General features: G+C 41.1%; 1 protein-coding gene across 1 annotated transcript; it reads left to right on the plus strand.

Annotated features, from left to right (window-relative positions):
• The first annotated feature begins 2,058 nt into the window (after positions 1-2,058).
• LOC117082536 (lysozyme-like protein 1) lies at positions 2,059-23,873 on the plus strand. Its single transcript, XM_033209296.1, has 5 exons — positions 2,059-2,168; positions 4,557-4,720; positions 5,227-5,385; positions 22,756-22,834; positions 23,634-23,873. The coding sequence occupies exons 2-5, from the start codon at positions 4,582-4,584 to the stop codon at positions 23,701-23,703; spliced, it is 447 nt and encodes a 148-aa protein (XP_033065187.1). The 5' UTR covers positions 2,059-2,168; positions 4,557-4,581; the 3' UTR covers positions 23,704-23,873.
• Positions 23,874-25,137: the final 1,264 nt, after the last annotated feature.

A 25,137-nucleotide genomic window follows, 5' to 3' on the forward strand; every position in this document is an offset into this window, starting at 1 on the left:
CAGCACTATTTCTAGGCTCTCTATTTTGTTTCACTGTTCTATGTGTCTATCTTTCCACCAATATCATTCTATCTTGAGTACTACAGCTTTATATTAAGTTCTAAATTCAAGTATATGAGTCCTTTAATTTTGTTCTTCTTTTGAATAGTTTTGCCTATTCTAGTCCCTTTGCCTTTTCACATAAGTTTTAGGATCCTCTTATTGATCTTTGCTAAACAATTTTCTGGGACTTTAAATGGGATTGCATTAAATCTATAGATTAAATCTTAATAATATTGACTCACCAAATTCATGAATATGGTATATCTTTTCAATTTTTTTTTTTTTTTTTTTTTTGAGACGGAGTCTCGCTCTGCCGCCCAGGCTGGAGTGCAGTGGCCGGATCTCAGCTCACTGCAAGCTCCGCCTCCCGGGTTTACGCCATTCTCCTGCCTCAGCCTCCCGAGTAGCTGGGACTACAGGCGCCCGCCACATCGCCCGGCTAGTTTTTTGTATTTTTTAGTAGAGACGGGGTTTCACCGTGTTAGCCAGGATGATCTCGATCTCCTAACCTTGTGATCCGCCCGTCTCAGCCTCCCAAAGTGCTGGGATTACAGGCTTGAGCCACCACGCCTGGCCTATCTTTTCAATTTAATCAGGTCTTCTTTAATTTTTCATCTGTCTTATAGTTTTCAGCATACACATCCTGCACATATTTGGTTAGGTTTAAATTTAAGTACTTCATTTGTGTTTGTGTACTATTGTAAATGTTTTTTTTATTTCAAATTCTTATTTTATATTCCTAGTATACAAGACTGTAAATGACTTTTGTTTATTTACATTGTATCTGAAAACTTGCTAAACAAGCATTTTTGAAAAAGAAAAAGACAATCTATCTCTATTTTCTCACTGATTGTACAATCCCTATTTCAAAATATTTTGAAAAAGAGGTTTGAGGGAAAAATCTATACATTTTCTCATATTATAGACAGTTCACAAGAAAAGGCTCACAAATGGCTTCTAAAGATAAACAAAAAAGACCCTCAAGAAGCTTGAAATAACAAAAGTTGAAATTAAACTCTGCTGAATTATGTTTCATCTCTAATATTGACAAATATTGAAACATTTGATAACACAGTGTGCTATCTTCCTCATACAAGCCCATGTGAAAGGTAATTTGGCAAATATCTAGCAAAATTACAAAATTATACCCTTTGATCCAGCAAGATATTCTTGAAAAGGTACAAGTGACATATGTACAAAATTACTGGCTGTAATATGTTTATAATAGAAGTATAAAATAAGTGTGCATCAATATGAAGTTGGCTATGTTATGTTGTATGTGCACAATGTAATACTACATGAACTTAAAAATGGATTTCAACAAAACCTTTGCATTATTGGCAGATGGAATTTAAGAAAATATAACGATTAGTTAGGTGCAGCCAACAATAAACTTCTACTTAGATCTACATATTCCAATGAGAATTCATTTTAAACGTGTCACTAAATTTGTACATTGAAATAGACTTTGAAAACAGCTCTTTAGTTACTGATTCACAAAGTGTTAAACCAAATTTTTCAAAAATAATAAAATCATGTTATTAGAAAAATATTTTATTAATAATAATTGACTATAGCAAAGAAATGTGCTATTAATAAGTTTTTAATGTTAATTTCACCTCTATGTCATTAATTTTCAAATTTTAGTTTTGTGTATGTTGATAATTTATGTAGCATATTAGTACAGAGGTACAGAAGTATGATTTGTAATGTGAAGTCCATCTAAAGAGGATACAAGCTTAACTTCCTTTATTAATGAATTTGTGATAAAGTTTGCAGACTGTTGCCTTAAAGAAGAACTGTCAGTTGGATGGGAGGCCCTGGCCAAGTTGTGTAGTGAGGAGGTTTGTTGAAGGGAAAAGAGAAAAAACAAGAGGTATTAAGCCCCAGAACACAGTTATCACTTGCCTCAGAACACAAGCATGCAGGATGATATAGCTTTTAGTCCCAAGAAGTAGAATTCTAGCATCTCTAGGTGGTGAGAAACAAAGGATTAAGAATTTTTCTTTCTCTGACATTCTAAAGAATAGTTCTGGAGCTAGGAAAGGATTACTTGCGCCTTGTGAGAATCAGACATGGCTTCAGGGGATACAGGACGCTCACCTGAGCTGCCAGTCACCGACTGAGTAAGTGGAGCAGTGTTTCTTCCGCAGGCTCACCTGAGAAACTGGCCTCTGGGGCAGGCACCGGGAATCTGCCTTTTCAGTAAGACCTGAATTACTCTTATGAAGCCACCTGTCCCTGAGAAACAGCAATGGCAGGTTCTTGAAGGATGTGGAACATGATGCTTGGGGTTATAAATGCTGCAGGTTTTCTTTTGACTTGTTTGAAATCAGTAAAATTCTAAGGTAGGCGATGGAAACCAACTTTATTTGCATGCTCTGCATCATTTTTTTTTTTTTTTAGACAGAGTCTCTCATTCTGCTGCCCAGGCTGGAGTGCAGTGTCACAATCATGGTTCATTATAGCCTCAACCTCCCAGCCTCAAGTGATCCTTTCACCTCACAGTAGCTAGGACCACAGGCACACACTACCATGCCTGGCTAATTTTTGTATATTTTGTAGGGACAGAGTCTACCTTTGTTGGCCAGGCTGGTCTCAAACTCCTGGTTTCAAGCAATCTGCCTGCCTCAGCCTCCCAAAGTGCTTAGATTACAGGTATCAGCCGCCATGCCTGGCCTTAGCTCTGCATCTTAAACTTCGTTTGTCTGTCCCTCACAGCTTAACACAATGCTGTACACCACGGACTGGCATGCTTTCTCTGAAAAGGGCCAGATAATAATATGTTAAGCTTTGTGGTCTATGCAGCCTCTAACACAATTCCTCAGCTCTGCCACTGTAGTTGGAAATCAGCCACTAATGATATATTACCAAATGGGTGCAGCTATGTTTCAATCAAAGTTGACATACAAAAGCAGGCCTGGTTTGCCCACCCTTGCTATTTATGTTTGTAATGTACATACCCCTCATGCAATGCAGTTCCTTACCTTATTGCTTAGTCACCTTAAAGCCCCACTTGTTACTTGGTGCGGTGGCCTTGCTGATGACTACTTAGCCCTGTTTTGGGCCTAGCCTTTCAATCCAGCCCCAGGGAGAGAAACTAATGACTGGAGAAGTTTCTAGGCAAGTGCAGAAAATGACACGGGATGAACATATGTATGAACATCAAGTTCAGGATCCTGAGCAGGTGTCAGAAATTTCACTTCACCCCATCCCAGCAAGGCTGCTGTATTTGGGGAAGACATTATTTCAAGAGGGGAGGAGATTGTGGAAAATCAGTAGGCAGCAGGAGACAGCTCTCTTGATCCTACTCCCATTTCAGATGATTCCGCGGGAGTCTCTTTAATGCCCCTCTCCTTCCCCAGGTGCTTTCCTCCTTTCGTGAGGCATTGTCCTCCATCCCTCTTGCTCCCCAGTCAGGCGCCAGACTTTTAGGAGGCCCCCCAGAGCACTGGCGGGTGAAGCCTAGCAAAGCAATGCATTTGCCATCTAAGATAAAACACTGATACTTTGGAAGCAACGCTCCCACATTTTGAATTGCATCAAGAAAAGAAAATGAAAGATTAAGTGCTTAATCTTCACCCTTCAATAAACCCCCAAACAATGAATCTTAAAGTTGTCCCTACAGGCCCACATGTCTTTCATCTCTGGCTGAAATGGGGTGTCTGTTTCTACACATCCAGTTGATCCTTGAACAAATGCAGGGGCCAGGGGTGCCAACCCCTGCTCAGTTGAAAATCTCGCACTTAACTTTTGACTCCCCAGAAGCTTAACGACTAATAACTTACTGCTGACGGGAAGCTTTATTGATAACATGAACGGCCAATCCACATATATTTTGTATGTTCTATGTCTATACTGGATTCTTACAATAAAGTAAGCTAGAGAAAAGAAAATGTTATTAAGCAAATCATAAGGAAGAGAAGATATATTATTTGTAAATATTAGCTATTTGCTAACAGTAAATATTTACTATTATATTATATTCACTATTTGTTGTGGAAGTGGATCATCGTAAAGGCCTTCATCCTGGTTGTCTTCACACTGAGCAGGCTGAGGTGGAGGAAGAGGAGGGGTTGGTCTTGCTGTCTCAGGGGTGGCAGAGGCAGAAGAAAATTCAGGTATAAATGGACCCACGCAGTTCAAACCTATGTTGTTCAAGAGTCAGCAGTATAGGGAATGCTTCACCCTTGTATTCTATTCTTTATTCATAGAATTAAAATAGAAATCCTGAAAATGCCCCCTGTGGGTTTCATCTGGAGGGTTAATTTTTTCACTTGCTTAACCCTGAGAACACAGCATTGACTTGAAAGTTACTGTATGGAAAAGCACTAAGGAAACAGCCTTCAGTCGCTTTCCTTCCCTGGACTGTAGAGTGGCCGGTTTTGCCTGGTGGTGGCTCTGAATGACCAAAGTGACAGGCAGCATCTAGGCAGGGCTGTGCGCAGTCACCGCCGCTGGATTTCAAAGTTCCCGAATCAAGATCATCTGACTCGGTCTCCGCTCTTTGGCAGGTTCTGTCTCCAGCAGGCTTTGAGGATGAAGGTTGTGGGTATTCTGACCCTCATTGGCTGCCTGGTCACAGGCGCTGAGTCCAAAATCTACACTCGTTGCAAACTGGCAAAAATATTCTCGAGGGCTGGCCTGGACAACTACGGGGGCTTCAGCCTTGGAAACTGTGAGATTCTTTATTTCCTCCTCTCTGTCCTTGGCCTCTCCCCTGAGATGTTGAAGTCCTGGCCACACTCCCTGCTGTGTCTTCCCAGCTAACCATGCTCCGCCCTCACTGCACCCAGGGGTGGCTGCTGGCCTAACTGTGGCTCTCTGGGTCTCCTCTCCTTCCTCCCCTGCCCCTCATTTCCTTATTCCTGGAGTCCTGCCCTTATGACACCAGCCAGGGAAGGGGAAAATAACACCACCTCTGCTGGCATTATGGGGAGAGAGGGACCTGACTTTTGGTCTAGGTTAAGCTCAGCCCCTGACTAGATGTGCAGCTTCAGGTGTGCCATCCTAGTCCCAGATGTGCTCCTCATGTGCCCTCTGGTTGCATGCCCACCCCGCCCCACCTCAAGGTGTATTGGGAGGAAGCAGTCAGGTAACAGGGATAAGGAAACTCACCCTCAGACCAGGCTTACAGCAAACAATGCACTTCCTTTGCTGACATTTCTGGCTTTGCCCCTCCAGGGATCTGCATGGCGTATTACCAGAGCGGCTACAACACCACGGCCCAGAGGGTCCTGGATGACGGCAGCATCGACTACGGCATCTTCCAGATCAACAGCTTCACGTGGTGCAGACATGGAAAGCTGCAGGAGAACAACCACTGCCACGTCGCCTGCTCAGGTGAGGCTCTGACTTTCAGCGATGCCATCCCGGGGACCAGGTGAGAAAGACGACAGTGGGATCACCAACCACGTTTTGCTTTAACTAAAATTTGGAGTTCAGACTTGCAAAATAGGTCTGTTCCAGATTGGTAAATTATGCAACAGTTTCCAAGGTGACACCCAGGATCCTGCGGCTGACTTATCCAAAGATGACTTATTCCTTGTAGGACAGTTTTATGAAGCCTTCCACTATAGCAGGGGGATGGACAAACAACCCCACTGCCCTTTCATGTATAGAGATATTTGATGTCTGCAGTAAGAAAAAAGAAGCTGCCTGCCAGCTGCTTTCCATAAGCAATTCACTCAAAGGATGCCGTTTGTACTCCTTCGTGCAGAATAAGTTGAATACACTTCACGTTTCTTTCTTCTCTTTTTCCTTTTCTTTTCTTTCTTTTTTTTTTTTTTTCTTTTGACAGTGTCTCACTCTGTTGCCTAGGCTAGAATGCAGTGATGTGATCATAGCTCATTGCAGTCTTGACCTCCAGGCCCCAAGCAATCCTCACTCCCCCGGGTAGCTAGAACTACAGGCACACACCCAGCTATTTTGTAATTTTTTTTGTAGAGACAGAGTCTGGCTACAGAGTCTCTTTATGGGGTCCCACCTGGGCTGGTCTTGAACTCTTGGCCTAAGGAGATTCTCCTGCCTCGGCCTCTCAGAGTGCTAGAGTTATAGGTGTGGGATACTATATTTAGCTAGCCGCATGTCTTAAACATTAGAAATTAAACTAGAATTTACTTTCACGTCTTCTACTTTAGTCATTCCAGAAATACATATGAGCACAGCATTGAGGATAACAAAATACATCAGACATGAATTCTGCTTTACCAAACTTTCATGTGACATGACAAGAAAAGAGAATATGTGCTACATGAAGTTATATCATGTAAGGAGGAGTGCACTGAGTGCCATGGGCTTCAGAGGAGAGCGATGGTATTAAGAAAACCATGGAACTGGGCACGGTGGCTCATCCCTGTAATCCCGGCACTTTGGGAGGCCGAGGCAGGTGGATCACCTGAGATTAGGAGTTCAAGACCAGCCTGACCAACATGGTGAAACCCCATCTCTACTAAATAATACAGAAATTAGCCGGGCATGGTGGTGGGTGCCTGTAATCCCAGCTACTTGGGACACTGAAGCAGGAGAATTGCTTGAACTCAGGAGGTGGAGGTTGCAGTGAGCCGAGATTGCGCCATTGCACTCCAGCCTGGGTGACAGAACAAGGCTCATTCTCAAAATACAAAAAGTAAAAGAAAAAAAGAAAATTATAGAAAATTCTGTAAACACAGTGATACTTGACCTGAGACTCAGAAGACAGGGAAGATTTGGGTAGAGATAGAGAAAAGTTATCCCAGGTCAGGGGAACAGCAAAAGCAAAGAGGTGCCTGTGGGAAGGTGTGGGGCATGAACAGAGAGTAGGGCGAGGCTTGTTTTTTCTGTAACAAAGTGACATGAAGAGGAATCCCAGGAAAGGCAGGTGGAGAGGCTAACGACCACCTGAGTGTGAAAAACCCAATCTAAGAGGCTTTCACTGATTTCTGCCTGCAACAGGAAACCAAGAGAGGCCAGTTAACTAAGCATTGCTTCAGCAACATCAGTCTGCAAGCAGGGTGTGGGATGGATTAAAGCAGAGACCATTTAAGTGTCACTGCAGTTGTTGAGCTAAGTGCCACAAAAAGACTGAATGATGGTCATGATTGGTGACATGGAGAAGACTGATGCAAGAGATGCTGAATAGGCAGAGGGCAGAGCTCAGTCAAAGGCATCTTCTCTGTGCTCCCTCTAGAGTGTAAGTTCCTTGAGGGCAGAGAGTTCTGTTTCATTTGCTGATGTATCCTCAATGCCTAGAATGGTGCCTGGCCGTTGCAAGAGCTCAATAAATGTTTATTGAATAAAAGGAGAGAATGAGGAATAAGAGTGAAGTGAGAGAGTCATAAAATATTCTATTGCAAATTCTTTCAGAGCAGAAAATAAACTGCTTTAACTTCTCTGTGCCACATCCAGGAGTCTCCCCCTTATTGAAGGGGGATACCTCCCAAGACCCTCAGTCGATGCCTGAAACTGCAGATAATACCTAACCCTGTACATACTATGATTTTTCCTGTACATAGATACCAATGACAAAGTGTAAGTTATAAATTAGGCACAGTAAGATGTTATCGACAATCAATAATAATGGGATAATTATAACAATGCACTGTAATAAAAGTAGGTAAGCACCTTCTCTCTCACTCTCAAAATATGTTATATTAATAAAAATAACCAACCACTGCTGAGTGTAAATGAAGACTTGGAAACTGAAACTGCAGACAAGGGGGAACTATTGTACAAGATAATCAGTATATGGGTTTGAATGTTTGCACGACTGAATAATATGTGAACTCACCTAGTATAGTGTCCCTACCCTAACATTGATAAAGAATGATCACTACCTCCTGAGATAGATCTCCCAATTGTTGGTCAGCCCTTAATTTAGAACATTCCTTTGTTAGGCCAAAATCTATCTTCTTCTAGCCTTCTATATCAATGCTAGTTTTTCCTTCTGGGTTTATTCAAAACAAGTTTGCTTTATGTTACACAAAAAAACTTATTAACTGTATGCAAATGATTTGTAAGTAACTCTCATCTCTGGTTTCTTATCTTCTGAGCTAAAACATTCAGTATATTCACTTTCCCATAGGCATGACTTTTGAACCCTTCCTTGTCCCAGTCAATCTTATTAGCATTCCCTAATAGCTCACCAATGGAGTCTTTCAGTTAAATATGAGGATTAAATGTGTGCATTTACCTCTCATGGTGGGCTGAGCCTCCAACTTCCAAATGTCCACTCTCTAATCTCTGAAATCTCTCACTCTGTTACCTTACAAGGCAAAAGGAACTTTGCAGATGTGAGGAAGGATCTGAGCTCAGGCAGGGGAGATTATCCTGGAAAATGTGGGTGGAGCCAATCTAATCTCATGAGTCTTTAAAAGCAGAGAATCTTGCCCAGCTGTGGTCAGAGAGCGCTCCAATGACAGAAGAAGGAGGAGAGATTCAAAGTGTGAGAGGGACTCAACCCATCATTGCTGGCTGTGAAGATGGAGTAAAGGGCCATGAGTCAAGGGGTATGAGTGGTCCCTAGAAGCTGGGAATGGCCCTCAGGTGACAATCTGCAAGCAACAGGGATCTCAGTCTGACACCCACAAGGAACTGAACTCTGCCAAAACTCAAGTGAGCAAGGAAATGGATCTTCCCACATAGTCTCCAGAAAGGAAAACAGACTTGTCAGCACCGTGACTTCAGCCCTGTGAATCCCCTGGCACTCTTCCAGCCATCGGAACTGTAGGGAAATTTTGCAGTGTTTAAGCCACTAAGTTTGTGGTAATTTTTAGGGCAGCAACAGAAACCCAATACCCCTCTCTTACCTCTTGGTGTCCTACTAAATTAATACTAAAGTGATTTGAGAATCAATAAGATAAAAAGACAAATCCACATATACAAGATAAATGGAAGAGGAAACAATACTAAAACACTTAGAAGCTGGAAAGCAGGAGGCAAGTGGTGACTAACTTAGTGATTAAAGAAATCTGAATCCTAAACCAGCAGTGAGAAAGCTGAGAAGCAAACATAGAACCAACAACAACAATAACAAACAGCTCTGAAATCAGTAGCATTAGCTACTTCTGGAAGTTGGAATGAAGACAGATTACAAACAAGAAGATACATTTAAAGTTCTCTTAAGGAGTAGTTAAAACATCCAGTCCCTTCCTGAGGCATTCACCTACTGACTGCCCCTCACTCACCCTGCCAGAATACTGGGATGTTTTCCTCTAGATGAGTAAAGTAGAAAACCTCTCAACTGAGAGACCTCAACAATCTTTGAGGGTGAGAGCTCCAGACCACAGACACGGGAGATTAAGTTATAGTTTCTATAGTTTCAACCACCTTCTCCACTCAGACCCCACAGTGATGGCAGCCAGGCCACACTCTCTAGATGAGAAGATTTTCTTCTAGGGATCTGGCCAAATTGAAAGGAAATAACTAATGATTCTGAGTGGGACTCTCCAGTGAACAAAACTGGTCAAACCTCCCTACAGTGAGATCCACAGCTGAAAATCCCTACCTCTGAGCAAAGGGCTCTGCCAGCTTTTAGTGCCCCTCTCTTAAATAGTTGCAGAGAGCCAAGGATCACCAGACTTCAGAGAAGTGGCAGTGATATGAAAAAAAAATGAGGCAAAAACCAAACACATAAAACTTTTTGAAAGCAGAGTTTATGCAAGGAAATGAAACTTCAAATTCAGAAAACTATCATTAATATCTTCAGATAGATAAGAGAGGATGCTTGGATGAAACAAAGCAAGATGCCTTTTTTGAAAAAAAAAAAAAAAGAAAAGAAAAAGGAAACATTCAGAGAACCGAATAAAGAGCCTTTGGAAATTAACAATATGATGACAGAAATGGAAAACTCAATAAAGTAGTAAGAAGATAACATTGAAGAGGGCCGGGCACGGTGGCTCAAGCCTGTAATCCCAGCATTTTGGGAGGCTGAGATGGGTGGATCACGAGGTCAGGAGATCGAGACCATCCTGGCTAACACCGTGAAACCCCGTCTCTACTAAAAAATACAAAAAAAAAACTAGCCGGGCGAGGTGGCGGGTGCCTGTAGTCCCAGCTACTCGGGAGGCTGAGGCAGGAGAATGGTGTAAACCCGGGAGGCGGAGCTTGCAGTGAGCTGAGATCCAGCCACTGCACTCCAGCCTGGGCGATAGAGCGAGACTCTGTCCCAAAAAAAAAAAAAAAAAAAAAAAATTGAAGAAATCTCTCTAAAAGCAGAATGAAAAAAAGAGGTTAGAGGGAAATAGGATGAATAAGAATGATAAAATAAATGGATATAAAAAATATGTTTTACCAGGAGAGAAGAGAAACAATATATAGGACACAACCTTTAAAAAACATTTCCAGAACTAAAGAGCATGTGATTTCAATTTGTAAGGTTCATCACATGACCAATAGAGCAGTCACCCCTTGTCTGTAGTTTTGTTTTCCATAGTTTCAGTTACTCATGGTATTATACTCATAATACTCAAAAGCATTAAATGGAAAATTCCAAAAATAATTCACAATTTTTAAATTGCATACCATTCTGAATAGTGTGATGAAATCTTGCACCATTCTGCTTTGTCTCATACTGGATATAAATTATTTCTTTGTCCAGCATATCCACACTGTACACACTATGTGCCCATTAGTTACTTAGTAGCTGTCTCAGTTATCTGACTTAAAAAACATAGTATATATAGAATTTGGTACCATTCATCATTTCAGAAATCTGCTGGGAGTCTTGGAATGTATCCCCCTTGGATAAAGAGAAACTACTGTACAATTGATTATTGTACACTCACACTTAGGAATATCCTCATGCAATTTCAGAACACTAGAGAAAAACAGAATATGCAACAGGCTTCCATTTGAAAAACAGTTCCATACAAAAAAATCAAGCATCAGAGTGACATCAGACTTCTCAACCACAACACTGGAAGCTAGAAGAAAATGGAAAAAGTCTTCAAAATTCTGAGGAAAAACCATTTCCAATATAAAATTCTGTGCTACCAAATTATCAATACATTTTCAGCATATAATGAGTACATTTTCAGAGAACCAAGTTGTTAAATTTTTTACCTCCTGTATCATAAAGAATCCTGGCTGGAAGACAGAACAAACAGAAATGGAGTAATTGGAGAATATTAATAAAGACTCTACTTATAAAAATCTGATCAAATCATAGAAAAAACACAGCAATAGTGAAGTAAGGGATTAGAATCACAGGCTATTATCACTCCCTTCCCCAATGAGGATTGGAAAGAGAACTATGACCAGCACCGAGGTACAAAGGGTCTGCAGGGAGAGGACAACCTTCTAGGATCTGAGACCTTCTTTCAAGGGATGTGACTTGTGCTAAGTGACCTCACAGAAAGAAAGCTGGAAGATATTATATGTATATCCCAACCTCGGTGTCCTTCCTCTGTCCCTTCCCTGCTGATGCCTACTCTTATTTAAACCCCTTCAGAAGTCAGAGGACATGGGAGACCATTGACGGCAACTGTGTGCGTCAGCCTCTCAGTGCACAGAGCAGGATAGAGAAGGATAGAGAGCAGATCTGTCAGGGCAAAGATGACATATTCAGCTCAGCTCCCATGCACCATCTCTCACAAAACTATAGGAAAACATGCTGCACCAAAAGGATAAACTAAAACAATAAAGAGGAAGACATGGTTCAGGAAACAAGGGACTCAATAAGGGAGAAAGGCAAGAGGAATGCCCAGCCTGATTGTGAAGGATGATCCCAGGATGAGCTTTTATTATAGATTTCTAGTTACACCTCAATCCTCATTACGATCAGAGAATATGGTCTATATCAGCAGTCCCCAACCTTTTTGGCACCAGGGACCAGTTTGCAGAAGACAAATTTTTCATGAACCAGAGGGAGGAGGATGGTTTCAGGATGATTCAAGCACATTTATTGTCCACTTTATTTCTAGTATCATTACGTTGTAATATGTAAGAATTAATTACACAACTCGCCATAATGTACAATCATTGGGAGCCCTAAGCTTATTTTCCTGCAACTGGACAGTCCCATCTGGGAATGATGAAAGACAGTGGCAGATCATCAGGCATTAGGTTCTCATAAGGACCATGCAACCTAGATCCCTCACATGCTAAGTTCACAATAGGGTTCGCGCTCCTATGAGAATCTAATGCGACCACTGATCCAACAGGAGGTGAAGCTCAGGTGGTAATGCAACCAGTGGTAAGTGGCTGTAAATACAGATGAAGCTTAGCTCACTTGCCTGCCGCTCACCTCCTGCTGTGCAACTCGGTTCCTAACAGACAATGGACTGGTATCCATCTATGGTTTGGGGGTTGAGGATCCCTGGTCTACATGGTTTCAAACCTCTAATATGTCTTTAACCTTCTTTTTACAGCACTGCAAATGTGTCTTATGGTGAATGTGCATTTGAAAAAAATATGTTTATTTTACATTTGGTGGGTAGATGTTCTATAAATGACTGTCATTTCCTTCTGATTTTCTTACTTAGAACTTATTAGATAGGTCTTACTAGAACTATCATATAGTGAGAGATACATATTGAAATTTGCAATTATCATTTTAGTTTTGCCTATTTCACCTTTCAGTCTCGTCCATTTTTGAAGCTTTGTTCTTAGGCAGATACTCTTTGAGGATTGTTATGTCCTTGTGGTGAATTGACTCTTTTATCACTGGAGTCAATGTTTCTCCTTAACTCTGGTGCTATTTCTCATCCAGAAATCTACTTTGTCTGATAGCAGTATAGCCCACTCTCGCTTTCTTTGAGGAAATATTTGCATAGTATGTTTCTTTCCATCCTCTACTTTTAATCCATCTGTGTCTTTATATTTAAGGTGAATTTCTTATAAGTAACGTATAGTTATGTGTTGCTTTTATATCCATTCTGATAATTACTGTTTTTCAGTAGGAGTGATTAAACCATAGGTCAGCAACTGTTTGCCTAAAGGGCCAAATGATAAATATTTTAGGCTTTTCAGGCCATATGGTTTAGATTGCTACTACCCAACCATGACAGAGTGTGAACACAGCCATAGAAAGTATGTAAATGAATGGGACTGGCTGTATTACGGCTTTATTTACAGAAACAGGAGGTTGGCCTGTGGGACATACTTTGTGGAACCTTGATTAAATCATTTACGTTTAATGTGATTATTGATATGGTTAGTTTTAAATCCCATCTTGCTATTCTATTTTCTGTTTATGCCATCTATTCTTGGTTCCATTTTTTCGGCCTTCTTTTGATTTTTTAAAAAATATTTTTTATTATTCTCTTTCATTTCCTCCATTGGTTTGTTAGCTATAATCTCTGTTTTGTTTTTGTAGTTACTCTAGGGTTTCCAATAGGCATCATTATCTTATTACATTCTACCCTCAAATACACACCACTTCATATAGAACATACAAGTTCCTTAACAGTATTCATTCCATCCTTTGTGCCGTGTTGTCATGCATTTTTCTTCTATATTTATATACCTCACAATCCATTTATACTATCTTTGCTTTAAACAACTGTCTTTTAAATAAATTTTTAAATGATGAAAAAGATTCTATAATATTTATTATATATTTACTATTTCCAACACTCTTCATTCCTTTGGTGGATTTATTTGGGGAAGTAGTTAATTGATATCACTTTCTTTCAGCTGAAAGAACTTTCTTTAACTTCTTTTTAGTTTTGGTTTTGGTTTTTTTAGACTAGAGGTCTATTAGCAAGCATTCTCTCTGCTTTTGTTTGTCTGAAAATATCTCCATTTTATTTTGATTTTGAGGAACATTTACTTTACATGTAAAATGCTGGGGTGACAGTTCTTCTCTCAGGTTGTTGCTGTTTTGAGACAGGGTCTTGCTCTGTTGCCCAGGCTGGAGTGCAGTAGCATGATCACAGTTCACTGCAGCCTTGACTTTCTGGGCTCAAGCAATCCTCCCACCTTAGCCTCCTGAGTAGCTGGGACCACAGGAACATGCCATTATGCCTGGCTGATTTTTATTTTATTTTTTGTAGAGATGGGTGATACAGTTTGACTGTGTCCCCACCCAAATCTCATCTCCCATAATTCCCATGTGTTGTGGGAGGAACCTGGTGGGAGGTGATTGAATTATGGGGGCGGGTCTTTCCTGCACTGTTCTCTTGATAGTGAATGAGTCTCACAAGATCTGATGGTTTTAAAAACAGGGGTTTCCCTGCACAAGCTCTCTTTTTGCCTGCTGCCATCTATGTAAGATGTGACTTGCTCCTCCTTGCCTACTGCCACAATTGTGAGGCCTCCCCAGCCATGTGGAACTGTAAGTCCATTAAACCTCTTTTTTTTTGTAAATTGGCCAGTGTCAGGTAGGTCTTTATCAGCAGCATGAAAATGGACTAATACATGGGGTCTTGCCATGTTGCCCAGGCTGGTCTCAGACTACTGGGCTCATCCTCAGCTTCCCAAAGTGCTGGGATTACAGCTGTGAGTCATCACGCTCAGCTTCAAATTGTTAAAGATATTCCATTGTCTTCTGGCTTGCCTTCTGGCTTGTGTATGATGAGAAACCAATGATTTTCTTATCTTTGTCCCCTGTATGTAATATGTCTTTTTTCTCTAGGAATTTTTAAGATTTTCTCTCTATCACTCATTTTCAGCAATTTGATTATGTGTGATATTTGTGTTTATCTTACTTGGTATTCATTAACATTTTGTATCCCTAAGTTTATAATTTTCATTACATTTGGAAACATTTCAGTCATTCTTTCTTCTAATACTCTTCTCCTTCAAGGATTCTAATGGCACATATGTTAGATTGCTGATGCTGTCCCTTTTATCACCATGGCTTTTCATGTTTTTAGCCTTTTTCCTTCCCTGTGTTTTATTTTCAGTAGTTTCCATTGTTATGTCTTCAAGTTCACTGTTACTTTTTTTTTTAATGCTAATCTATTAAGCTTCTTGATTAGATGTTTCTTTTCAGATACTGTGTTTTTCATTTGGTGTTAGACAAACTTTTGTGTCTTTCATTTCATTTTATTCATGTTTTTCTTGAAGTCTTTGATGTACATAAGCATGTTTATAAGAAGTGATTTAAATTTCTTATCTGCTATGGAACCAACTGTCATTTCTGGGTCTTGCCCTTGACTGATCGTTCTCCTAGTATGTGTCACACTTCCCTGCCTCTGCACAAGGACTTATTTTTTATGGAATACATACACAGTGTATGTGTTGATGGCTGTTATGAGTCCTTGAGTCTTGTCTTCTTAGTTTAAAATAATTTCAACAAGAGACACACAAGATGTAGCATAGACTAATTTATTGAAAAAGAAAAAGAATATTTTGAAAGTTAGGTTGTGCACATGTACCCTAGAACTTAAAGTATAATAAAAAAATAAAAAAGAAAGAAAGGTGCAGAATAGACAGCACATCATGAGAGAGACTTCAGGGCAGGCTGCTCATAAGGATGAGACAGCAAGGCTGGTGCGAGGGATGCTTCCTTTATGGGAGTCTTCCGTGATTATTCATAAACGGGTGGAAAGAGGTGTTGCTAGTAAGCATGTTCTGGGCGGTCCTCTTGGTGCATTTGCGTAGCAGCTGTACATGGTTGCTCACATGTTGCATGTGTCATTAGCATCTTAAATCTCCACGCAGGAGTGTGTTTTTTATTATTATAATGAGCAAAGGGTCAGTATGAGGACAGGTAAAGTCAAAATGCGCATGTTCCCTACAGGGGAAATTCCCTTCTGGAGATAGCTTTGTTTGAATGACCTGGCCTACAGTGTGAATGCTGAGGCTTACTGTATTGACTGGACAATCACCACAGTTGCCGTTCCCGAGGACATGGTTGCTTCCTTGCCTACCTATCCTGCCTCATATGCAACATTGTTGAGTGTCTACATTATACTGCCTTCTTTTAAGGAGTGTTGAATTTCTTTTGCCAACCAGTTAAGTTTACTCTGATTGGCTTAACCCTTTTAAGACTTGTTCTTAAACTTTGTTAGTGAAGTTCTGGAGTAGTCTTTACGGCAGGGCTAGTTTAGTCCCACTACCAAGGCATGACTACGCATCCAGTGTCTCTTTTGAATGTGCTGAGAATTCAGCAAGGTCTATTCCCTTGGCTAGTCAGAAATCAAATGTCTTCCAGTCCCGAGTGAGGTCTGTAATTGTCCCGCTCCCAGGGGTAGTTCTCTGCCTAGCCCTGTGGAATTTTACCTATGCATACCCAGTTTGGCCTGCAGTCAACGACTGGGTGGAATCCCTTTGCAGATTTCTGCTGCTCTTCTTCTGGGTAGCTCCTGCCTCCCAGGTATTCTTCACAAAATCTGAGCTGCCTTGGCGTCTGATGTCTGTCTCCTCCTCTGAGATGGCCATCCCCTGCCTGGTTCTACCTCCCTGGTCTGCAGAGCTCCTCTGGGCAGAAAGTCATGGCAATCACAGGGTTCACTGTGTTTTTCTCTCTCTCAAAGACCATGATCCTGCATTGCCAGTTGTCCAATGTCTGAAAACAATTTTTCATTTATTTTATCTAGTTTTCTAGTTGTTTACAGTGGGAAGAGAAATCTGTGACTCCATCATGGTCATGTTTGACTTTAAATGCAGATTACTAATTTAATATTGTTCAGTTTCATTCCAACTAAGGAAGTCTGGGGCAAGGGTCTATCTGCAAGACAATCTTAGATTCTAAGAAATTAAAGTGTTGGATGGTTCACGGTCAGAGGTAAAAGGACACTCATATATGTTTTCTTATCGTGAAGAGCATGGGATTTTTGAGGATAGCCTTAAAATAGAAAGCAAGATGTTGGTTTTATATACTAACCGCCCTCCATGGCAGGCCTCCTTTAGCCTCAGGCCAGAGAGGCTTTTATTAGAACAATGTCATTCTGTCCCACATATTACAGAACTAGGGACATTTATCATGGGAACCTGAAAAAAAGTGAGCATTAGGGTATGTTTACAAGGTACGTGACGTTATATGCATGTACAGTATAGATACACTTCATGCTCATTTTCTTCTTCTTCCTCTTTTCTTTTAATAGAGACAAGGTCTTGCCATGTTGCCCAAGCTGGTCTCGAACTCCTGGGCTCAAGCAATCCTCCCGTCTTGACCTCCCAAAGTGCTGGGATTACAAGCGTGAGCCACTGCACCCAGCCCGTGCCCATTTTCTGAAGCTAGACAATCTCCTCACTCTCATTCCAAATTGTATTCCTAAAATTCCTGCCTACTTTCCCCAAACTGTTTGGACAGAAAATTGATGCTATATTCGTATATACAAAGCATACATAAGCACATACATTCATATACCTACACATATACATGCACACAATATACAAAACGCCTGATGTGATTGACAGTATTTTCCCCCAACAGCACAGATGTCATTAAAATAAGAGCATTTGAGGAAAAAAAAAAAGATTACTGACTCTCTATCTAGTCTAGTGCACTTATATTAATCTTATTTCTCATCACCCTGGTATCTGAATTGGCCTTCGTCACCTCACAGGGGAAAGAGATGAACATCGAGGGTGTGGTGGCTGCTAGATTTCACTTGGGAGGCAGGAGGATGCTGAGGAGAGACACAGATACTAACAAAACTGAAAATAGGACTGAAGCTCTTTTTGTGTAGATTGTTGCTGTTTTCTGTTGGATGTGGAAGAATAAACGATTCTTTGCTGTTCAACATAACCCTTTCTTTATTCATGTTTGACTGGACAGAATTGTCTATTTAAAGTAAATTGAGCAGAAACAATTATTGGCACGAGTCCTCGTTTAAAAAGGACCATCTTAACTCATTTCTGCCCCTCTGCTGCCCTTCTGTGGCCATTTCTTGTAACGACATCTCAGTGCTCAGGGCTGGGGGGCGAGAGGGAGCTCTTGATTTCCCAGCCCCTACTTTCCCTAACGTATTTTCCTAAGCAAATTCAGTCGAGTCCAACTTTCAAAACATCCCAGTTGTGCAACAAAATGTTCTAACAAAACAGAAGGGTACAAACAACTGTACTCGGTGTCTGCTTCCTGGTCCTGCATGGCCCGACCCTCCCAGAAATCCTTACGGGGCATTGCCACAAACTGCCCTGCCCCCAGCACAAAATGTGCCCTTTCTGTACATGCCTGGGATGACCTCCAATCCCAGAACAATGTGATCTGCTTCCTCCTCACTATGTATTATATAATCTGTGTCCCTCCAACCTCTAGAGACAGCCCCAAACCCACATCTCCCAGAAAATATGCTAGACCACTTCCAAATACAAACCACAGGGTCTCAGCATTTATCAAGCGCTTACGCACCCGAAATAAAGTGTCTCTAAGTAATCTGAACATGTATCAGGTACCAAATGCTTAAATTTGGATAACCTCATAGATAATTACATGAAAAATTAATCAAGTATATTTTAATTATCAACTTTATTAGCATGTAGTGTTTTATGAGCAAGAATCTGCTTAAGTGGCCTCTGTTAGAAGAGATCAGAGGAAAACAGAATTTAAGCCCTCTATCAGAATACAGGCTCATTAACTGGGTGTGTGACCTCGGTTTATGGGGCTCAAATAGTACCCACAGAAATGGTTGTTCAGAGGACTGATGGAGATTTTGCGTGAAGAGATTTAACATGTGCCTGACATACAGTAAGATTTCTATAAAGTGTAAACTAGTAGTAATAGCTACTATTATCCGAAATATTTATATCTTGAGGAAATAGGCAAGAGACTTTTATAAGCTGATATAGCTTTCATTTTCACTGTAGAACTGTAAACCAAATGCTAGCGAATTTGCATATGCTGTTTCAATTGCTATCTCTTACAGATGATATATTTTGTTAGTTTTTCTCCTGGTTAATAGAATTTTGTTTTAAATAAAAATTAAGTCATATTCAGAATAAATTTGCTTAAAGGAAATCTATCACTACCTTTATATTCTAGTTAAGCCGAACTGAGAAAGCCACAAAATTAGCAACTTGGGGAAATAGCATGCTCGAGGGAAAATTCCACTTTCAACAGAGTCAACAAAATAATCTGGTATTACAATGCTCTATTGAAATGCAACATTTTATGCTAACATTTAAAAAAAATTTTTTTTCTGGTATCAAAAATAGTGCATTTCTACTGTAAACAAATTTTAGAAAATACGCAGCTAAGACTTAAGAGTATAGGTGATCTCACAGTTAAGAGCCAATCCTTTTTAAAGTATTAGTGAACTAATGACTATCTTTTTTTTCTAAACCAGTGCTGTCTAATAGAACTTTCCATGATGACGAAAATGTCTTCCATCTGTGCTGTCAAACATGAGAACCACTAGCCATGGGTGGCTATAAAGTATCTGAAATGTAGCTAGAACAAATAAGGAACTAAAGTTTTAATTATGTTTGATGTTAATTAATTAAAATTCATAGTTTTTTAAATTTTCCCAGCTTTAGTGAGGTATAATTGACAAATCAAAATAGTATGTATATAAAGTAAATAACATGATAATTTGATTTTTGTATATATTGTGAAATGATTATTACAATCAAGTTTAACAAATCTGTCACCTCACATAGTTACCGCGTGTGTGTGTGTGTGTATGTGTGTGTGTGTGTGTGTGAGAGAGACAGAGAGAGAGAAACACTCTGGCTTTGTCACCCAACCTGGAGTGCAGTGGTTCAATTTCAACTTTTGCCTCCCAGATTCAAGTAATTCTCCTACCTCTGCCTCCTGAGTAGCTGAGAATACAGGTGTGTGCCACCACACCTGGCTAATTTTTGTATTTTTAGTAGAGACGGGCTTCACCATGCTGGCCAGGTTGGTCTCAAACTCCTGACCTCAAGTGAACCACCCTCCTCGGCCTCCCAAAGTGCTGGGGTTACAGACATGAGCCACCGTGCCTAGCTACTCTCAGCAAATTTCAAGTAAGCAGTACCGTATAATTAACTATGGTCACCATATTGTACATTAGATCCCCAAAGCATCCTTACCTTATAACTGAAAGTTTGGACCCTTCCATCAGCATCTCCCCATTTTCCTCACCAGCTACTGCTCTACTCTCTGCTTTCATGAGTTCAACTTGCATAGATTTTGTGTATGAGTGAAATCATGTGGTATTTGTCTTTCTGGGTCTCCCTTCCTTCACTGAGCACGATGTCCTTCAGTTCATTCATACTGCTTCAAATGTCAGCATTTCCTTCTTTTCCATGACTGAATAATATTCCACTCTCTATATAAACATATTTTTATCCATTCATCTGTCAACAAATATAATTTAAATGTAAATTGTCACATGTAAGTAATGCCTGCCATATTGGCATTAACCAATACAGCTCTCAATGGATATATTTACGATATTGGGAACTTAACATTGCATTGGGAGCATTTCCCCCATGTTATAAAACATCCTGGGAAAACATAATTTAAACGGCTCTTTATTATATTAAATGAAGGTATTATGATTAATTTGAATATCACTGATTATGAGGCAATTAGATTTTTTCATTTTAACTCTTGTAAATAAAGCTATAGTAAACCCTTTGTAAAGAAATATTTATCTAGCATTATGACTGTTTCCTTAGGATAGATCTAGAGAGAGAAATTATTAGGTAAAAGGATAAAAACCTCTTTAAGGCTCTAAACACATGCTGCTATGTTGGTTTCCTGAGACGTTGAATCCATTATACTCCCACCGGCAAGTATCCAGAGAACTTGCCTCTCTGTGCCCTTGTCAATATCAAGCATTACCCAATTCTCAAAAAACAAAACAAAACAAAACAAAAAAACCTTTGTGTAACTGACAAGCAGAAATGAGATCAAGTGGTTTGAGTATTTTTGTCCTTGGTTGGTGGTTGTGGTGGTCATGGAGATGAGCCTTCCAGAGGGAAGATATGCCGTCGTCCCTGCTGCAGTTGTGTGATGAGCAGACAGTACCTGCCACCTGCTTCAGGATCGGCCTCAGGTGCAGGTTGTTCCCTTTCGGGGTGGCCCACACCCAGTGACGTGTGAGGTAGAGGCATGCGGACCTGGCAAGTGGACCCGTCTTTGGCCACTCCAATGGGCAGTGCTCATTCGGGAACTCATGGCTGAGTTGCCCGAGGAATTGCTGGGTCTGCATCACAAATGGACATCTCCGTCTGCCCATCCTGCTTCCCCCCAATCCCATTCCTTGCATAGGTGTGGATCCCTGAGGAATATCTAGCACCCCAAGCCCATCTCAGTATCTGTTGCTGGAGACCCAAATTGCAACAGAAGTGATGGACTTTCAAAATGTATTTGCCTTTTTCTGTCATGTTTGTGTTGAGAAGGATTCTGAGGCCACTTTTCAGGCAAGCAGGAAAGAATGCAGATATCAAATAATACATTTCAATCAAAAGATGTGTTATGTCTGAAGCAATAGAAAATGTAATAAACGGCCGGGCACAGTGCTGGCTATAACCCCAGCACTTTGGGAGCCAAGGTAGGAGGATCTCTTGAGCCCCAGAGTTCAAGACCAGCCTGGCCAACATAGTGAAACTTTTTCTCTATAAAAAATACAAATAATAAAAATGGCTGGGCATGGTGGCGCATGCCTGTAGTCCCAGCTACTTGAGAGGCTGAGGTGGGAGGATCACTTAAGCTCAGGAGGTTGAGACTGCAGTGAGCTATAATCGTGCCACTGCACTCCAGCCTGGGTGACAGAGTGAGATCCTGTTTCAAAAAGAAAGAAAGCAATAAAGATAGAGATAGATGTGTTTGACTTAAAACTTTCTGCATATGAAAAACACCCTAGGCCGGGCGTGGTGGCTCACGCCTGTAATCCCAGCACTTTGGGAGGTCGAGATGGGTGGATCACTTGATGTCAGAGTTCGAGACTAGCCTGGCCAACATGGTGAAACCCCATCTCCAGTAAAAATACAAAAATTAGCCCAGCATGGTGTCACACACCTGTAATTCCAGCTACTGGGGAGTCTGTGGCAGGAGAATTGCTTGAAGCCAGGAGGCAGAGGCTGCAGTGAGCCGAGACTGTGCCACTACACTCCAGCCTGGGTGACAGAATAAGACTCAGTCTCAAAAAAAACAAAAAACAAAAACCAAAAAATCCCTGGATAAAAAATTTTTAAGGCACAAATTGAAATGACAATATACAAAAGTTTAATATTTACCTCTAAAGAGATCTTATATGTCAAACTAACCCAAATAGAGAAAACACTGTGCTATCCTGTCTTATGTACCGTTTCTTTTTTTTCTTAAGACAGAGTCTCACTCTGTTGCCCAGGCTGGAGTCCAGTGGTGTGAACACGACTCACTGCAGCTTCAACCTCCTGGGCTCAAGTGAGCCTCACACTTCAGACTCCCAAGTAGTTGGGACTAGAGGTATGTACCATCACACCTGGCTAATTTTTTACTTTTTGTAGAGATGGGAGCTTGCTATGTTACCCAGGCTGGACTCAAACCCCTGGCCTCAAGTGATCCTCCTACCTTGGCCTCTCAAAGTGCTGGGATTGCAGGTCTGAGCCACCACACTTGACTTGCACGTATTTCTTTCGGACATAAAAAACATTGTTGCATGGCATCTTCTCTAAACACATTTCTAAAAACCCTTCAAGACTGGGCTCTTCCTCTGAAACTTCAGGTAGCACAAGATGAAAATGGTTTTAAAACAACAAAAAAAGTTCTTTTTGAAGAAGTTTAATAAAAATGAGATTGTGGCTTTGCAGGCAAAATCATAGTTCTTCCAACCCTCTTGATCTAAAAAGACTGAGAAAAGTGAAGTAAAGTTGAGTTGGGGTCCCTCTCCAACAACAAAGTCTCGCCAAACCCTGATGTCTTCTCTCTTACAGCCTTGATCACTGATGACCTCACAGATGCGATTATCTGTGCCAGGAAAATTGTTAAAGAGACACAGGGAATGAACTATTGGTAAGAGTGTTTCCTTGGGAGACTTGGGCTGTCATGAGCAAAACCTAGTGTGTGTATTTATCACAGTTATAGTGGAATTGACAAACTCACCTACGCAGAATGGTCCAACCAATGGAATGAGACCTTGTATAAATTCTCCACTGGTGTGCAGATGTGCAGTGAACATGGTAGTACATAGAAGGGGAGAGGAGAGATGGGATTGGGTTAAGATAATTTGCAATTGCTTTTCATATGAACATATTCCAAACAATGGAGAAAGGTATTTTCTAAAGTGACTTGGAAAGGGTCAGTTGAGTCAATTCAACAGAGGAAAAAAAAAACAACTTGAATTTGCTCTAGATTTGGATAAGATTTTGAGGGTTATAGCAACATTTTGCAGGGAAAGAGAATGGGCAGCAGCAAGAGGCAAGTGAGCAGGTCTGTGTCATGGTAACTCAGCAGAAAGCATCCCCAGGATTGAGTCTTGGACCTTGCATTCCCTGCTGCTGTGTCCTAGTGAACATTGCCAGCCAGCCACCCATTCAGAGAACCCAAATTTTCAGAGATGTGGGTATGTAATGAAATGACCCATCCTTAAAAAAGTCGATTGCTTGTTGCTGAAGCTAACAATGGCTAGGAGAAAACCAGGAGAGAAAAGTCTGAACAACGCAAAATGACAGCACCCTTGAATCTCAGAAGCAAATGAAACCCAACTCAGGATTCCGCTGGTGATTTTGGTTAATTTCTGTAGACTTTGAAACTAACACGATTTGGATTGTCATGCTTCTTTTTGCTGCTCCTGTGTCCCTCTCATCCTCAGGCAAGGCTGGAAGAAACACTGTGAGGGGAGAGACCTGTCCAACTGGAAAAAAGGCTGTGAGGTTTCCTAAACTGGAACTGGACCCAGGATGCTTTGCAGCGATGCCCTAGGATTTGCAGTGAATGTCCAAATGCCTGTGTTATTTTGTCCCGTTTCCTCCCAATATTCCTTCTCAAACTTGAAGAGGGAAAAATAAGCTATACTTTTAAGAAAATAAATATTTCCATTTAAATGTCTTCACCCTGGCTCAGTTTCAATGATGTCATAATAGCATAGTGTTAAGACTTGAAAAATCACCTCCACAATGCTCTAGCCCTGGAAGAAACAAACTTCTTCATTGTAGGGAGTCCTGGTTTCTGTGGTCCTGAAACTGCTGCTCATGCAAAAATAAGACTCCCTCATCTTCAGGGCCATCCTCAGAAACAGAACACATGCAGAAGGGTGAGGTTAGGAGCTCGGAGCACCTGAGGAGCCAAATCCCCTTAAGAGTACCCCAGAAGGACCATCTACGCATGCACACCCACAAGCCTGGACACCATTTATCTACCTACACGCACGCAAGAGACGTGGAGAGATAGGGCAACGGAGATTCACGATTTGATGACTGCAATTCTCCTAAAGGTTCTCAGCTGTATTTTCCGTGTTTTGTATTCTGCATTTTCCAAACTTTTCCTGATACATTTTGCTATTAAAGAAAAACATCACCAGGCACGGTGGCTCACATGTGTAATCCCAGCACTTTGGGAGGCCAAGGTGGGTGGATTACTTGAGGTCAGAAGTTTGTGACCAGCCTGTCCAACATGGAGAAACCCCGTCTCTACTGAAAATACAAAAATTAGTCAGACGTGGTGGTGCGCACCTGTAATGCCAGCTATTGGGGAGGCTGAGGTGGGAGGTGGAGGTTACAGTGAGCCAAGATCGTGCAGCTGCAGCTGCACTCCACCCTGTTAAGAAAGGCAAGGGGAAGGGGACATTTTTTTTCCAGAGAAAAAAATAAGACCCCCACCCAGGCACGGTGGCTCACGCTTGTAATCCCAACAATTTGGGAAGCCAAGGTAGGAGGATTGCTTAAGGCCAGGAGTTCAACGCAAGTCTGGGCAACATAGCAAGACCCTGTCTCTACAGCAATTTTTTTTTTTTTTAGTTGCAGCTTTTATGCCCAGATCCTGCTGGAAATTCTAATGGGTCCAAATAGATAAAATTGTAGCTTTTACCCCCAACATCCAGAGAGTACCCCATGTTATTCCAACTTCTACTTAAATCAAGCTTGTCAAACCCACAGCCTATGGGCCGCATGTGGCCCAGGATGGCTTTGAATGTGGGCCAACACAAATGTGTAAACTTTATTACAGTATTATGAGATTTTTTTGTGATTTTTCTTTTTAGCTCATCAGTTATCGTTAGTGTATTTTATGTGTGGCCTGAGACAATTCTTCTTTCAATATGGCCCAGGGAAGCCAAAAGATGGGACACCCTTGATTTAAATTAAACCCATCCAATTCAA

Source organism: Trachypithecus francoisi, unplaced genomic scaffold (assembly GCF_009764315.1).
Source record: "Trachypithecus francoisi isolate TF-2019V2 unplaced genomic scaffold, Tfra_2.0 Lachesis_group9, whole genome shotgun sequence".
NCBI classification, from domain to species: Eukaryota; Metazoa; Chordata; class Mammalia; order Primates; family Cercopithecidae; genus Trachypithecus; species Trachypithecus francoisi.